At 43.8% G+C, this 17,972-nt stretch overlaps 1 protein-coding gene across 1 annotated transcript in view; it reads right to left on the bottom strand.

Annotated features, from left to right (window-relative positions):
- Positions 1–12,205: 12,205 nt before the first annotated feature.
- tafa5l (TAFA chemokine like family member 5, like) overlaps positions 12,206–17,972 on the bottom strand; it is a 91,030-nt gene continuing 85,263 nt past the window's right edge. Inside the window, exons 5-6 of the mRNA XM_072680819.1 lie at positions 17,902–17,945; positions 12,206–14,171 (exon numbers count right to left, since the gene is read on the bottom strand). Coding sequence (XP_072536920.1) covers positions 17,922–17,945 — 24 coding nt within the window. The 3' untranslated portion in view covers positions 12,206–14,171; positions 17,902–17,921. The remainder of the gene's footprint in view (positions 14,172–17,901; positions 17,946–17,972) is intronic.

Genomic DNA, 17,972 nt, shown 5'->3' with positions numbered 1-17,972 from the left:
TCATTAGAAAGGGTGTCCACAAATATTTGCCACCCATACCACATCAGCGGCACACCCTCCTACCACTGCTACCTGTCTAATGACCATGTTAAAACCTAAATGGACTCGTAACTATCTGCCACTATTAATATCACCACTATTAACTATCTGCTGTATCTGGTTTGGTCATTTTTATCAATAATGTTTAAATAGTTCTGACCAGAGGAGGATGGGTCGGGTCCCCCTTGTGAGTCTTGGTTCCTCCCAAGGTTTCTTCCTCCAGCTCTGAGGGAGTTTTTCCTTGCCACTGTTGCTGTTGGCTTCCTCACTGGGGGTCTTTAATTCTTCATGTCTTACGTTATTTCTTTTTTGTCTCTGTCTTTTATTAATTACAAATTATGTAAAGCTGCTTTGTGACGACAACAGTTGTAAAAAACGCTATACAAATAAATCTGACTTGACTTGACTTGACATATAGTGTACCTATGGCTATGGGTGAGTGATGCTTTCTGGAAGTTTCCGGGGGTGGGCATTCAAGGTGGTCTACTTATGTACTTACGTACCATTGTGAAATGAGCAGATTTACTGTGTAACTACAATATTCATCGAGATTTAAATCCGGGCTGCTGTGTCTGACATTGAGCTATTGTGTACCGTGCTAATGGGTTTGACCCTCCGGTCTTAGCCGCTCTCATGGCGTTAGAGACTTTGTTTTGTGCACCAGATTGTTTACTGCTGCACTTATTAAGATTGGTGATAAGGTTTCCCTCAATACAACCACACAGCTGCCAGCAAATGGCTGAATTATGGAGAATAATGCCTCAAAAGGAAATGAAAATCAGTCTCATTTTCATCGATTAGCGCAGGTTGCTCGTGGTAGCATAACGAAGCGGAGAGCTAACACGGGCCCACCTGTGTCCAGCGAGCTTTAGCCCAAGGCAGGGCTGAGCGTGACACTATGAGCAGAAGAGAGATGTGATGTGCATCAGTGAACTGCAGCTGCTGCCCTCCCTCCCCCTCCCCCTCCTCTCCTCTCAGTGGATTTATAAGTATGATTAGCGACTAGTGATCCAGAACATCAGGACGCCATGGAAACAGTTGACAGGGAGTCCGACACGACTTTTTCTTTCTTTCTTTTTTTGCATGTACAGGTGAGTGCCACTCTCAGTAGAAGCACGATTTAGCGATGCACAAGTGAGTGGAGGTCTGTCAAAGTGGAGCTGTGTCAACTCACACTATAAATTCAGTGGAAAAACAATGTACTTAAGCTAGAGGGCAGCCCTCATCGAGGAAAATCAACTACTTTCAAAATGTAGTGGCCTAGTTAGCATAAATCCAAGTCTAATCCAACTTCTATTGTATTAGTTAAATAAAAAAAGGTTAGTACTAGTACCTTACTGAGGCCTACACTAATGCAGCTGTGACACCCCATTGTATTATATTGGCACTTATAAGTTCAGAATATTATTGTAGGGTAATAGAAGTAGAATGTTTACCCTAATAAAGATGATCTTTAACTGTTAAAATTGTGAAAGTGTGTATTGCAAGTTGTATATAGCTACATATAATTAGTATAATTATAATTAGTAAGTATGTGACTTTGCTTGGGTTGAAAAATACTTGGAAATGGTTTATCCCTTTAACAGGAAAAAACATAGCAACCTATATCCCCATAACTAGCAGTGTTAGGAGGTGATGTGCTGCTCTACAGTATCAACAACACCATATTCTCCCAAAATGGTTGTTGTATTTTACTGCTTTGCCAGCTTTGAGTAGTGTATGTTAAATTTAGGGGCGTAAATATAACCAGTCAAGACTGTGATGTAACAGTTTTGGAATTGGCCTGTTTTACGACTGTGTTTTGGCTCTGCCGAATTTTCTATAACATCTATAACATAACAGTTCCATGTCCTGAACTCTTATTATTCACAAGAAAACGACAGTTGTCCATTCTAGAGCCCCTTTAATGCCAGTTTCAACCATCTGCTCTAGCACTAGTAATCTCGAATAGCCGTTGGTGCTTTGCATCAATGACACTGCGTGGCCTCGTTTGAAAAAAACATTCACTTTTGATAAATACAGGACTGAACTGACCATTTCATTATTTAACATACAGTTGATCCAGATGGAGGTCAAACTATCAACCAGCCACGTCAACAATGCCACATCCACCACAACACATTCTTAGTGGGAGGGAAGAATGGTGGGGTCCTGGATCAGAGGAGGCCTTTTGCCCTTGCAAATTGATGACAACATAGAAAGGCCTACACTGCGAATTGGTCATGGGCAAGCTGGGAGCAAAATGGACATTATCAAATAATAATAACAAAAAAAAAGCCTTAAAAGCCTATATGTATAATAGTTTACTTCACAGTAATGGTCAAGCTGCAGAGAGGAAATAACAGAGGGAAAAACAGCAATTACAAATGATTACTATCGATCAGTGCCGGGCTAGCAGGCTTTGAACTGTGAAGTGCTGCTTGAGAATTCAATTTCTTGTGTTTGCTGTGCGAGCCCATTTCATTCCTCCCCGCTTTATGTCCGTTTCCCAAACCATCTGCAGGAGGCCTTGAAGCCAGTGGCTTTTATAATACAATATGTAGGCCCATATTGAATTTAATGAGCCTGGGGTGACCTCAGAAATGCCGGACACACATGGTAACATTGCACGCATCTATTGTCGAGCATGCAGTTGTGTTAATCCATGTGGGTCATTTCACACTTACTGCAAATGGTCCATTAGATACGAGCGCAACACATATGGGCGTGATGGTCCTTAAAAACAGCCACAAATGGACGCCCGTGGGGGTAATATGTATACGTCTGCAGGTTGTTACGCTTTTTTTGATAGTAGGGGGTTTCCTCTTTGCACACCTCCCCTCTAGATCAAACGTGTGCAATCTCTTTCTGATGATAGACTTTGACATCAAATGTGGTAAGTCAGTGGAACTGCTGATTTTCCTTTTTTAGATAGTTTATTAATTATTTTATTTGTCATTTTACCTCTTAATTTTATTTTCTACTCAATTTGGAAGGCCGATTACCCAATCCCTGTTGATGTTGGGGGCATACCAGAGGGAGAAGACCAGCCCATGTGAAGTTAGCCACTGCCTCGCTAATGCATTGCTAGTTAGCTAGCAAGTGCAGAGCAAAGCACAGCTCACCGGCTCCGATACAATAGCTTACACAGACGTCTGTGCCGACCAACATTAAACTAGGAGTGATATGATGTGGGGAGGGAGTGCCATCATTAAGATTAGATTAAGGCCAATTGTGCTCTCTCAGACTCCGGCTGCTGATGTCAAGCAGCATCTCCCAGGACTTAAACCAGCGACACTTAGGTCATAGCGATAGCATCCCTGGACCTACTGATTTCTAATTGTTATAGGATCTTTTTAAACCCCCTCCCAGGCTCATCTGTGTCTACATCCATACACATTCTGGAGGCTTCAGAGAGCTCTTTGGATCTGGGCATGATGATCTTCACCACTCACTTCAACCATCAAGACCAAACCAGACGAAACATCTGAGGTTTAAATAATACAGACTTCTCCAGAATCCTCTCGAACCACGTTCTGATCATCTGTAGCTGATGTTCTGCACCTGAGTCTAGTTTTAGGCATTTAAGCACAAGAAAACTGCTAATTTCTAATAATTTATAACTTCTCATTTCTAATAATTCTTTATTATTATTCAATCTGTTTAAATATGTTTAAAAAGACAAAGGTTTTCATGGGGTGTCCTAATATCTTTACAACACTGCAAATTAAAGGGATGTCTGAACATTTTTTAACACACACACACACACACACACACACACACATTCTTACACACTTACAGCCTGTTTAATCCTTTACTCTTATCCAATTTGCTGTGTCAAAAAAAGACCTGTTCAATCCGCTTACTTTCTAGCTATTGTGACAAATTATTATCAAAAGAGGAATGCTGTTTCATCTCGGCCTCCGAGGCCTCCGTGAGATTGGCATCGGAATGGGACTGGCGAGGAAGAGGGAAAAAGTAATCGAGCCACACAAAACAATCCAAATTGGCATTCCAGTACAAAGACGGCAGCGTACCCTGGAGGGGACAAACAACATTAAACACAGCGCCGACACTTCCAGAGAAATGTGTTTTGAGAGATGTCCTCAGGCTACCCGATCCTGGTGCACAGCTAGGCTGCGCTGTTTAGCGCCTGTGTAGTTAGCGGCAGGCGACATAAATAATGGAATGAAAGTGCTCTCGCTGATGAATTCGCTTGGTGACTGGCGCCATTCCGCTAGAGCGCTCACCCCGTGGGTTTTCAACAGGTTTGTGTGTTTACGTTTCTTGGCTTCGCGGTTTGTTTTCCTTTCCGTATTTTTCCCTGTTTCGCTAACTGTAGCTGTGCAAATGTGGTGGCGTGACAAGGGTCCTCTTTAGCTTCTGATTCAGGCTGATAAACTCTGACTCATGTCTGCTGCATTATTTAAGCAGTGCAAAATTGGAGGATTTCATAAACAGGCCTTCTGATGTAAGGAAAACGTGGTATATGCTGCGTGGGCCCGGCTTTGTGCTGTACGTCCATGACTCCTTATGCCTTTTCCCCCTCAGGTATGTGTCCGGTCTCATTCTCTGCACAAGCAAACACAGAGTATTTGTGTATGTCCTGCGCTTGGAGGCAAAAGGCTGTCTCCTGACACACACACACACCCACAGCCCATGGGCCAGTGACTAGTCTCATAGGTCAGCAATCCCTGTGAGGCTTTCTGAGAGACAGAGAGAGAAAAAGAGAGAGAGCGGGGGAAAGAGAGAGATATAGTGACAGTTACAAAGTCCCCTACCCAACCACGGGTCTCTGTCTCTTTGTCCATGTCCATCTCCTACACTGAGCAGAAGCAGCTTGACTTGAAGAGTGATGACCTGATGTTTTCAGTGGACCCGTCAAAGCTCTGCCCACAATTGCAATCTTTCTTAGCAACTGTTGCTAGGTCGGACAAGCTTTAAGATGTCATTCAACCAATAGATTTATATCACAGTCGCTGCGTCGTCATGCTGAGCTCTGAACAGTAGCGTTATCGAACACTCATCGGTTTTCAAGGCCCCTCAGAAAACTACAGTATATTGGGCTTCAGCAAAGCCAACAGGAGGGCAGTTAACGTGTCTGAAAGTTCCTCCAACACGGACGAAAGGCTAGTTTGTCTTAAACAAAGCACATCATTTAAAAGTTTTGAACAACTGTGTGACCCCGAACGTCTGCGTAGCACGCTGTTTACCGCTGCACAGAGCTCAGGTGTGAATGCATTCAGTGTGGAAAGCAGCAGCGTTCAGAGGGCAGAGCTTATCAGAGCAGGATCCGCTAGGAATTCGCCTGTGACGGGTTTAGCAAAGCAGAGAAGGAGCAAAGCGTTTCTTTATGCTAACACCACATCACATCAATCCAGCAGATTTACCTCCTCCCACTCAGTCCATGTAAACATTAGAAACATTAGCGAGCACCCTGAACACCACAACTAGCAAAGACACACAGCATCGAGGGCTCTGTTTCTCAAGGGTTTTAATCAAACCTTGCTGAAACAGTTTGAATGAATTAACGTTGATCTTCAAGCATTTTTATTCACAAACATGAATAAATCTGTCCCACCGTTAAGCCTTGCGTTGCTTTTTTCCTGTTGTTCTGAAATTATACTGAACCACAAGGTCCAAACTGTGTCTTTACATTACAATTAAGGCCTAGCAGAATGTGTTGAAAGTGAGGCCGAAGCCTTGCTCAGATTAGGAGAATACTATACTTATGTTTGGGATGATTCATCAGGCCTGTTGTGCCAGCCTGTTATCACTGGCTATTTTGTACTGACAGAGGTTAATTACTATAATAACTGTAATAGCTGAAAAATCTGCCAGCACTTTTACTTTTGCCAACAATATCTCTACTTCGACTCCAGTACAGCAGTACAGGAGTGGTGAACTTTGTCCGTGACTGCTGGAACATGTAATACGCTGAGTATGTAGAATTAGGATGTTCTAAAGTACAATTTGAGCTTAAAGTTGGAAAGTAGGCTATTCTAAACATTAAGTCCTGTAAAATCGTGGGGATGTTCTTCAAAAATCATGAAGATGTCCCTAATACCATCTGTGAAAACGTACAAAATAACATCATTGCAACATTTTAACCATGTTGAGAGCCATTGTGCTAGCTGGGCTGAATTTGATTTCCCCAATGTTCTGTAAAACTGTACAACCAATCATTAAGAAAGAATGCATTTGTGGATGGAGCATGGGGGGTGTCAGTGGGTTACAGAAGTTGCTCAAGCTTTTATGTTGCTCAGACAAAGCTCTTGGTGACGTTCCGACTTTAAACCTCAATTGCCATTTCCACGAAGCATTCTAAACCCCATGAACCAACTCAGTCAAGTTTTTTCACACAAAGGCTGGCTATGTTCAATGCTAAAAGGCACCCTACTTCTGCTTCTAATGGCAGGCTGGCCTTGTACTTGGATGGCTGTACTTATTGTACCACAGAGTGCATTAAGAAGTCATTTCCATCAGGTATAAATACATGCTGCATAGTAAGAGGCCACACATGGACTTCAGAGTCAAAAGGCCTAATACAGTGCCCTGCTGTTGGAGAAGCGTGATGTGAAGAATCAGCTGGATATTTTTTTAAAGCTTTAAACCATTCAGTGCTACCATTCAGATCATAATCCATGTGAACAATCAAGCGCCTTTCTTTCGTGACTCATAGAATCATGTTGGCTGCTGTCAAAGGTTGTTACCATGCATTTCATTTTGAGATGGAGAATCTGAAATTGACCAGTATGGGCCAACTGGGATGCTGGTGTTAATCATACAAATACATTTTAAATACTGTACTTGTTACAGTTTGAACTTCATCCCTGATTAAATATGTATTTTGCATAATTGTGAAAAAAACAGTGAAAGGAAAAACAAGAATGTGTATCTCCACAGGTTTGGGCCCCCACAACCGCCCCGGTTCAGTGCTCCTCATCTTAAATTCTACATGTCTCTGAAACTCTACTGGAAGCATTTATTGCTATTCTTCCGAGTCATATCTCCTCGGTTGATGATGGTGGTGGAGAACACTGTCTAACATCAGTCCACAATATGCCATAGGCCAGAGGTCTTCAAATCCAGACGTTCCTGGACTTTGTGATCCTTGTGATGCTACATGCTACATCAATTATACATTAAGGTCCCTTAATTTCCAGTGGTTACAAAATCCAGGATTGGACACTAGATTCAAGGTCCAGATTTGATGGCCTGGGCCATAGGCATTAAGTTTGACAGATATCCAGTGACCGTGAAGGCCATTGGATATCATATTCATCAATCCATTTAAAGAGCCCCTCCCTTAGTTCTCCCATGCCAGCTCAATGTAGGGATCAACCATTCTCTTGCACACTGCACATGCACTCTCCCACATGTAGAGAACATGGTGAAGAATGATTTAGACCAGACCAGATAACCTCTTTCCACAACTCTGCGGACTAGTACCTTTGGTTGTAACAACACTTATCTCTCAGATCAAGGGTTTATTAACTGCAGTCCTGCTATAATACCTCTTTCTATGAAGTTTTTGATGGACTGCTCTCATTGACAGTCTGATCACATCCTACTTTGATGTTTTCAGTACCTTGAGGAACAGCTGATCTTGTTTTTCCTTTATATTGCCCTGTAGAACACAGTTTACAGATCTATTAACATATATCTCACCCAAAGATCTAAAATCTGTGGACACTCCAGGTTCCTTTGTTTCTACTGAAACAGTGGCCAGTTGATAAGTCTTGACTAAAGCTCCTGCCCCAATTACAAACCTCATTTAGATCGTATCAAAGATTTAAAGGTTGAAGTTTCTTCACACACATTAACGCCACCAAAAAAGATACTTTTATGGCATCTCTCAAAGAACCCCTTTGTAGCACCTTTATTTTTAAGAGTGTATGTGTGAGGAAACATGTACATTGTCCTGCAATGGATTGGTTCCCTGTCCTGATCTTAAAGAACTTTTGGTGGTCTTTTGATTTGAACCTGTGGAGGAATCTTCTAAGGTGCTTTAAGGAACCTTCAACAAAACGTTCTTAGAGGAAGCCATTTCTAAAGTCTTCGCTAAGAGCTGTTCCGAAGTTTATTTCAATAAGATAAATTCCTATATTTAAATGTAGTAGCTTAAAGATCCTATAGAAACCTTTTGAGGAATCAGATTCCACACTGAGGAATCCCGAAAGTTCTTTCAGGCACACCAGGTCCACTTGCTCCGCAAGTTCGGTACAATTGTTCAAGCTGTTTTTCTGAGCCAGGGCAACGATCTCTGGTCTTCCTGAAATTGGTGGTAAGGGGTTCGCTTCTAGTGCCGCAAGTGGGGTTTTGTGATTGGCCTATTTTCAGTCCCTCCCCCAAACACTTAAGTATTCGGGACAAGTGTGAAAATGTGAGTGTTAAGGAACGTTTGCGTTATTGGAGTAATCTAGAGGTCAGAGGAACTACTGATTTTTTGTTATGCAGAGGTATTCCTGTTTCCAGGTAACAAATATTATATTTTACATTAGTACTTAAAGTATTTCCACACATTTCCACAAAATATCAACAAAATTTTTGCCAAAATTAAGTCCAGTGAATTCCACCATATACGGCATAAGGCAATAAAATAAGCTTCTGTTTCTTTCCAGCCCATAATTACTTGTAATTAACTACTATGACCCTGCAATCTAGATGTAAATCCTGCTTATGGCTGCATTATGCAGACTTAACGTCCGATGAGGCTGGGCGGATCGCCGCGGCAGGGATAAACATTATTAAGCCCAGCCTCCTGAACAGGGAGTGAGATTAAGCAGTCATGCCTGCGGTGTATCCTGACTCACTCTCTGTCCTCCTGCTAACCACTACATGTGTCAAGCTGACCCACCCCTCGCCTTTTTCCACCACCGCCCTTTCGCAGCGGCCTCCACGCTACTGAAAAATGCATGAGGATTACACAGCCCACTTCCCCACACACCAGTGTTAAGCGTGGAGATGTGGTGGACGTCAGTGTCCTCCGAAATCAACAGTGAAGTACGGACATGATCCATATCCAAGGTTGGGTTTTGAGAGTTTGTTCCAACACCTACTGGCCATTTTATCAGAAACACCATAAAAAGTGCACTTCGGAGGTTTACAGGTACTGACTGTAGCCCATCATTTGCTGAACAACTTATCAGCTTCCATCTACCCCGTGGAGCCACTTCGGGACCACCGCTGAGCTAATACTATTTGGGTGGTGAACCATTCTCAGCACAGCGGTGACACTGACAAAGTAATGGCATGGTGTCGTGTGTGCCACTGGTAAGAGGCACAGCAGTGTTGCTGGGGTTTGCACTTATATGGTAGGTGTACCTGATAAAATAGCCAGCAAGTGTAGGTAGTGCTCAGTTTGAGGGGGGATGCCAGAGGGGAAGCCAAGAGACTACACCCCCGCCCCTCCAGTCAAACACCCAAACATCATCCATTGCTCTTGGAAAAATATGATAAAATCCTAATAAATGATATTAGATATAATTTGTGATGTTTTTAAAAATGCTATCCATATTTGAGATGGATAGCAAACCCCAAACTCCTTTCACCAGGTGAGGAATTTCTTCATGTTAAACCAACAAGGTCAAAAGGTCAACCAACAGGGGCACTATGAACGTGCACTCTTTTATATTAGACAAAAAAGTCTAATGACAGCAGAATTATAGGAGCTGTACATACCTTCCCCCCATCTTTGGTCATTTGAACTACAGATACTCTAATATAGGAATTCTAGGCCGATGCCCAACGTCCATGTATAAAATGTAGTAAAATGGACTTGCATCTAACTGGATAAGCAGTACCTCCTAAATACAACAGATTTGCCTGAAGATCACAAGTGTGAATCCCAAAGCATGCTACTTTGCCATCAGCAGCCATAGTTTGAGAGAGCACAATTGGCCGTGCCCCCCCCCCCCCCCCCTCCTAAGCGATGTTGGCCGGCACAGGCATCTGTTAGCTGGTGTGGTGGAGATGGGGACCAGCTTTTCCTCCAAGCATGTCAGCTGCCCGGCCATGAATGTGGGCTAGGTGGGTCCCAGGTGAACATGGGCTCTGAGTGGGTTTGCACATGTGTTGTTACTAGGACCCAGTTGCCCCACTGTAACAGCCCAACCTTATCTCACATGGGTCCCACCTAGTCCCCATGTACAGTCTACAAACAAGATAGGGGCCATATTTAACCACACCTGGTCCCACCACTGACCCTGGTGGACATCCTTATGTGGGGCAACATGGAACCTAAGCGTTTTGGTTCCCAGTTGGGCTACCAGTTTATAAAGGCCCCACATGGGTAAGTAGCTAATAAACTGTCTGCATTGATGAAAAGGCATTTTGGGAACATACTGATGACTGAATCTCAAACTCAATTCAAATCAGATCATAAATGATGGACAGAACTGTTTTAAAAAGCATCCCACAAGCAGAATGACTCAAAATATTGTGAGTAATACATTCTGGATATTGTATTTTCAAAAGGCTTCGTGGTGTGAACACTTCATGTTTATATTCAGATCATGTGCAGTTGTTTACTTGTATTCCATTACAACCCAACCTTGACCGAAACCCACCGTAACCGGACGGCCAACTCGCTGCCTGGCACTGGGATTGATGTCGTTGCTCTATTGATTCAATAACTGTGAGTTGTGCTTACAGTGAGTAAATATGTACATAAAGATGACAGCCAGATGACACAGGGATGGATGGCGTTGTGGGAATAACACAGGACGGCGGTCTCTTAGGCCTTGTCAGTATTGATGAATGATAATTTAGGAAGCTGAAAGCTTGAGATGCTGCATCTTTAAAAGGCTGAGTACAGTAAGGTGGTTCTGCTCGGATGCAGCGGTGCTTGATTGATTTTGAGGTGAATCTCATTGCCGTTCTACACTCACCAAGAAATTTATTAGGACAGCCGTACTAATACTGCATAGGGCCTGCTTTCGCTCTTAGAGGAGCTTCAGTTGTTTAGTGCATAGATTCTACAAGATGTGGAAGACATGCCTTTGAGGTTCTACCACACTGGATTCAGATCCAGTGATTGGGAAGGCCCCCGATGGATACTGAATCAGAGCTGGGCAATATGATGATATTTTATTGCAGTACTATTTTACTAATAGTGTAATTAGACTGGTTTAATAAGATGAAGAGCAGCAGATGTTGCATAAAAATCACTGTATTCAGTATGCGAGAGTCTCTGAATTGTAGTTTATAAGAATCTGTTACTGCTACCGCTACTGATAAATATTGTGATGAATATCGTGTATCGCAAAAAAGTCTTTAATTATCGCAATATGGTATTTTTACCATATCGCCCAGCCCTACACTGAACTCACTGTCACGTCAACCGACTTTCACATTAATCCATCTCCACATTTCTCATAAATGCATGCTGTGCGTCAGTTAAGGGGCACATTAAAAAGAACAGCTTAAAATAAACATTGGGGCTTCGACCACTACACTGCCACTATGACCAGAAAGTCATGAGTTTGAGTCCCAAGCTGCTTTGCCATCAGTGGCCGGAGTCTGAGAGAGCACAACTGGCCGTGCTATCTCCCCTCATCACTCTTAAGTGGCACTGGCGTTTGTTAGCTGGTGCGGTGAAGCTGGGGACCCGTTGCTTTCTTCCGAGCATCTCGGTTGCCTGGTGATGCCACATTGAGGGCAGTTAAAAGAGAAGCGGTGGCTGGCTTTGCACGTATTAGAGGAGACCTTGCCCTGTGTTAAGTCCTTACCCTCCTAGTGTTGGGAGCATTGCTAGTGCTAGTGGAGCTAGGAAGGGGTGGGTTATTCTGCAGTACCACAGAGAGAAAAAGGGTAAAAAAAAAAAACAAAAACTGTGGCCATTAAGGGTCAACAACAGTACGCAATGGATGACTGGTTGGTATTACTGAGCCCAAAGTGTGCCAAGAAAACCTCTCTCACACCATTACACCACCACCTCCACCAGCCTGGATTGTTGGGTCCATGGATTCATGCTGTTGGTACTCTTGTACTCTAAACTTACACTGAGTTGAGTTTCCACCGCAAATCCACATTCCCTGGAAAGCTGCATCGTGACAAAGCCTGTTGGTAAAGTGCTCAAATGAACTGAATGTTGGATGACGAGTTGCGAGCGGTTCGCAATTTAGCATTTAATAAACAGACCAACAAGTGAATGTTTGAATTCACCTCTGAAACAGAAGCATACGGGGGTAATGTCATTGTGGTAATAAACAAGATAGTCAGCAGCAAATTTACATCAGAATCACGTAAGTAATTGCTTGTTTGTTTGTTTTTTTCAGTGCTTCATCCTCGTCGCATGGAAGGAAAGAGGTTTTACAGCTGTTGTGAGAGCAGATTGACTTGTCGCATCTCCTTAGTGTAGCTCGGCCTTAAGACAAGGCCAGAGTATATCCAGAGAGAGGGAGAAAGAGATAGGAGGATAGAATAAGGGAGAGGGGAGAGAGAGAGAGAGAGAGGAAGATATCTTCTCCTGTTATTTCAGGGTAACAGTGCGCCATGATGAATGGCCGAGGCCTCTCCTTGAGTTTCGCAGTAATTGGAAGCGAGAGATGTTGTGCTCCGCATATTTGCCAGAAGCATAACAGACTTTATTAGGAACCATAAAACACCATTAAAATTCACAACCGAGGGAGCTCTGCCTACCCCTCCAGACTGATAAATTACTAGCCTACCGTTCACTGAAAGTGGCCATTTTCTTCTTCGCCTTTTATCTATGCTTGTTAGTCCTTACCAGGTACAATCCTCGCCGTCCATTATGTGATTCGTTTTTAAATACAACACCCCTTGCTTCTTTTTTTTCTATTTGTTTTTTTCCTGCGTCTCGTCCTCCTTCCTGGCCACCAACCTAACAATAAGCTAATAGAAGTAAGTGTTTCTCGCTCCGCGGATGCCAGAGGCATAGAAATCTACATAATAATAGATGTTCAGACAACAGAACGGTGATGCAATCTGACCCCGCCGCCACATGTGGCTTAACAAAGCGCTCGCGTACATACACACGTCCTTTATTTTTCCCATCTGTCTCTGAACTTCATCTCAAGGGTCACTGTGTATGGACTCAGCCAAAATAGAGTATTCATAGAAACAGCATACTGCGTCCAATGGAGATAGTAGGACACTCGGAAAAGCAAGGAGTGAAAGGGACCCAGGAAAGCTGGAGAGGGCCGGATAGCGCCTTTCACACTCCAGAAAAAAAAGAAAAAAAAGCAGGGGATCATCGACACAATCAAAAAGTTCCCATTTTCAACAACAGGAGGGAAGTCAGAAAGTCTTCATGGCCCACTCTGAAAAAAAAAATCATGTACGTCGACTTCCAGGTGAATAACACAGGCCTTTATATTACATCAACATCACTCAGCCTTCCGGATCCCTTGCTTTTGGCAGCAATCGTGTTGATGTGGTATGTTTTACTCATCTGGAAATCATGGTACACCATGGTACACCAGCCAGTCCAGCCCCCTTCCTGCCACTGTCCACTGCATTTTCAGTTCATATTTCCTCGTGGTTAAATGTCCGTGTTCATCTGATCGATGCAGGGAGGTTCATCCTCATCAGAAGCGCCAAGGCTCACGTCCAAAGCACTTCTGCCTAAAGACGAACTCTGTGGTTCAGAGCGGATGAATCAAAAAGTGCCGTCAACGTCCAGGTTGTCGGAAAGATCAGCTTTCCAAAATCCCAAACATGATCATCAAACGTGTTCTGCTGGGATAATCCGCGCCTGTTGGGTTTCGACAGCTTGTTTGGCGTCTCCAGAGTTTCAACATTTGAAGCTTCCGCCGGCTCTAAGCTTCCTAAGAACGCAATGCTCCAAGTCTTGCATGGATGGGGTTTTTAGAGTCCTGCTGCCAATGATGTAGGCCTGCTGCCGCAACCCAGGCGAGGAGTCTAAGCGGATGCTGTGGAGATGCTGTGTTCTGGACGTCCTGGATCACGACCTCACAGAGTTCTGAGACTGTTGATGATGACCGAGGCGCTGGCTCCTGTACGGGGGTGGTGGTTTTTGGATAGGGTTGGGTTGGGGTGGGGTGGGGTGGGATTGGGGTGGTGGTGGTGTTGGTGGTGCGAGTTGTTGTTTTAGCTCCAGGATGAGAGGATGTGTTGGTTTGATGAATGACTTCTGGTCTGCAATGTTTCCATGAATGTCAATAGACCTGCAAGGCACACAAAGAGAAAGAGAAAACGAAAGAGAGAGAGAGAGAGAGAGAGAGAGAGAGAGAGAGAGTGTGAAGACGAGAGGAAAATACACTGTGCAGCATGATCAAAGCAGACTTAGTGAAACAGGCAGCATGCGGCGCTCTGTTCTGCCGGACGCCTTTCCTGCCCCCCTTCCCCGCTCCACATTTGCATTTTCATTGATCTTCTCGCTTATTTTGTTTTCATGCGGTTCGCAATAAAATTGCATTACGAGGCTGCATATCATATTTTATACAGGAACAATCCCGTATAAAGGTAGATGGAAAAAGTCGAGGAGAGTTGAAAGGAGGGCCGTGGCTTTGTTTCTATTAAATGAACAGATCCCAGAGGAAGAAACCGCGTCATCCGTTTGACTTTTGAAAGGATATATATATATAAATCATAAAATATCCTTTCAAAAGTGAAACGGATGACGCGGTTTCTTCCTCTGGGATCTGATATATATATGCCGCAATTTCTGTCCGCAGCTGCTAAACGAGCTTCTCAAGCGTAATCCCTGCAGGTCCTCATTATCCAAGTTTCCAATCCAGTTTGAGAATCTAGAATTCAGCTATAGTCACCGGCATGCGACCAGCAGTCTCCGTAATGTGCTTTACCACACAAATGAATAATTCACACTGCGAATTTTTGCGAATTTCCTTGCCTGGATGAATCTTTAATAGACTTAAATACAATTTTAAAAGACTGGAACAGAATTTCATAAATTCCAGCCCTCCTTTCACAAATAAATATTTATCCCCCCCCCCGTGTCTTCCTGACGCTCTGTAATTGCCTGTGATTCATGTGGCTTTCCCTGTCGAGGCCGGAGAAATCAATCTCGGGACGATGAGGCTGTAACACACTGGAAATGCAGATAACAGCGCCACAGGCTTCGCCACAACCACAGCACACCGCAGTGATCTGAGCCGCGCGCAGCTCGAAAATACACCCAGAACTAATTTTCTTTTCCACTCAATTCCTCTTTATTGATCTAAGAAATTGTCAACCCACCTGACTGCCTTAATATGTACCCCAATGCCTTTCGGGCTGTGCTTTATGACTATACCACCCTCAAATCGCAAGGTAAACTAAGTCAAAGCAAAGAAATAAACACAAATAAACCTAAAGTAATGCTATTCTGATGACTGTGTAACTGTGGTGAGCATTAGGGGAATACAGTCAGAGCTGTTGTGTAACCCAGTTTTAAAGGCTTCAGTGCATGAGACCACTCAACAGTGTGGTTCTGAGTTCCACACTTTGCAATCTCCTCCTGGTCATGGGAGCATCCGGACTTGATCTGAGATCCAGAGCCGGCCCAAGGCATACTCGAATTACGTGGCTGCTTAGGGCCCCAAAGCCACCAGGGGGCCCCCAAGAGCACCAAGATACCATGGCTATTTTTATATAAATATTTTTTCATAGGCACACTAATACTAGGTCAATCAAGTTCTGCTGTTGGCTGCTGCCACTGTTGCGCAAATGCAGATTCACACAGCTTGGGTGGTCTATAAAGGCCTGGGCGCTTCAGTGTATTGCACAATATATCTCTCCCTATGGAATGATAAAGCATCTGGTGCTGAGGTGATGGTATAGGGGGCCCCAAATGAAAATTTGCATAGGGTCCCATAAAGGCTTCGGCCGGCTCTGCTAAGATCTGAGAAGCTGCAGCATAGCAGTACTGTTACAGTACTGTGCAAAAGTCAGAGACCGCCCTGCATCTGTTTAAATCCCTGTCAAAACAAAACAAGAAAGCATATGATCGCGATCATACAAAGACTTTGTGCATCAAAAAGCCAACTCTATTTTTTTTAGAGATTTTATTCCAGTCATAAAGTCATAACTGATGGCAAAAATGGAGATACAATGTTTTTGGTGACAGCCGCAATATACTGTGATATCCACCTAAGCAGACGCCTCCACACCCAAACCTAACATCAGATCTTTCAGTATCTAGTGTGTCCATCTTGTCCCTCACTACAGCTACTGTCCTTTTTTCATTTTGTGCTTCTCACCATTCAAGTTATCTCTGATGCATTCAATGATGCTAAGGTCTGGACTCCGGGCTGGTCAGTCTATTGTTTTGAGAACTGCAGAAGCTTCTTCCTTTGATTTCTTCTTTTTCTGGTCTGTCTCCTTTCCTCAGCAAGAGCTTCTTGATCTTCTTTACATCCTTTCGGACTCAGAGTGTTAAGCCGTCTTCCCACAGTGGGGGGATGGCCGGAAACACCTGCGGATGTTTGCAGATCTGAAGCAAAAGTGGAGCTTGATTTTTTCCCCTCTCTCAAAGATGAAAGCTTTAAGGGCTGTTTATCTGATGGGGGCAGTGTTGGTGGTTTACCAGGTCTTGCATGGTTGTTAGGGGGGTTCATTTTCTCTGTATCTTCAAATCATATTTTGAACTCCAGTTTTGGGAAGTCCTGTTCGTCCACCCCCCGCCCCCGTTTCCCTTTGATGTCCTCCTTCCTCATGAAAGTGGATTAATCTCCTCCAAACTTCACCATCTCCTGAAACTTCACCATAAACTTGGTGACTGTTTTGACTGGAAATGAATTGAATGTATGTTTTTACAGTTCAGTATATGCACTATATGTCCAAATGTTTGTGGACACCTCTTCTAATAAATGCATTCAGCTACTTTAAGATGGATCCATTGCTGACACAAATGTGCAAATGCACGCATACACACACACAGCTTGTCTAAACCCTGTAGAGGAGTATTGCCATAAGAATAGGATGCCCCCACCGGCATTGAGCTGTGGAGCAATCAAATCCTCATAACCAAAAGCTAGTAGAAAGCCTTCTTCCCTGGACAGTTACTCCAACAAAAGCAGAATAAGCTCTTTTTAATACCCTTGATTTTGCAAAGCAGGTGTCCCAATACTTTTGTCCATCCAGTGTGTGTTTAATGTCGCCTAAAAATCATGTTTATGCAGTAAGAAGGGAAGGGAACAGGCGCGCAGCACCTTGACTGACGGGTGCTAATTGCGTCAAGACTGAACATAAACATATGCTTGGTTCTGTCCTCGCTTCACCCCTTCTTCTCTCGCTCCAGAGCGAACACACTGCTTCCCATCCGACACACACTTGCGGAGGGAGCAGCGTGAAGCAAGGAGCGGCGACAAACAACAGCTGGCGTGTGAATATATCTTGTTAAATATGGCTGCATCTCATTCCCTTCCTCCCTCTGCTGCCGAAGGGTGCGACTACAGACACACAGCCGCTACTGCAGCAAGCAGCTCAGGGCTTTGGGGCTGCCGGTCACGTCCCAAACGGTCATCTCCCCCCTTCATCTCCGCGTCCCCGGTGCAGCCGTGGCCCACGGCTGCCCTTTAATCCCGCCGAGCAGGTGGGTCCTTACTAAGACAGCTTAATCAGGCCTGTCTGAGCAGAATTGGCTGGATAAATGATAAGATTTCCACTTTATTTCGGCTCCTCTTTCTTACTGCACTCCGTAGCCGTACTTCTTCCTGCTACAGTGAGTAAGCTTCTAGAAGACAGTGTGTGATACAGGCTTATGCAAAAGTTTGGACATCCATGGCCAAATGACACATTTTGTACTTTTTTTGTAATTAAGAAGTAGTAAACAGGTAAATTCATGTTGCTGATAATACTGAGTGTTATGACTGATTAGTTATAAAGACTGTCTGTTTACTTTTGCCTAAGATATTTATATGTGTGTGTGTGGTTTCAGGACAAAGGTGCCCTCACCTCCTCTCAGCTGATGTCCTTTAAGATGGCTCCTTTGGCAATGGCTAAAACACAAAAGAGAGAGAGAGAGA

Source organism: Salminus brasiliensis, chromosome 6, assembly GCF_030463535.1.
Source record: "Salminus brasiliensis chromosome 6, fSalBra1.hap2, whole genome shotgun sequence".
Taxonomy (NCBI): domain Eukaryota; kingdom Metazoa; phylum Chordata; class Actinopteri; order Characiformes; family Bryconidae; genus Salminus; species Salminus brasiliensis.
This window is presented reverse-complemented; position numbering and strand designations above follow the sequence as displayed.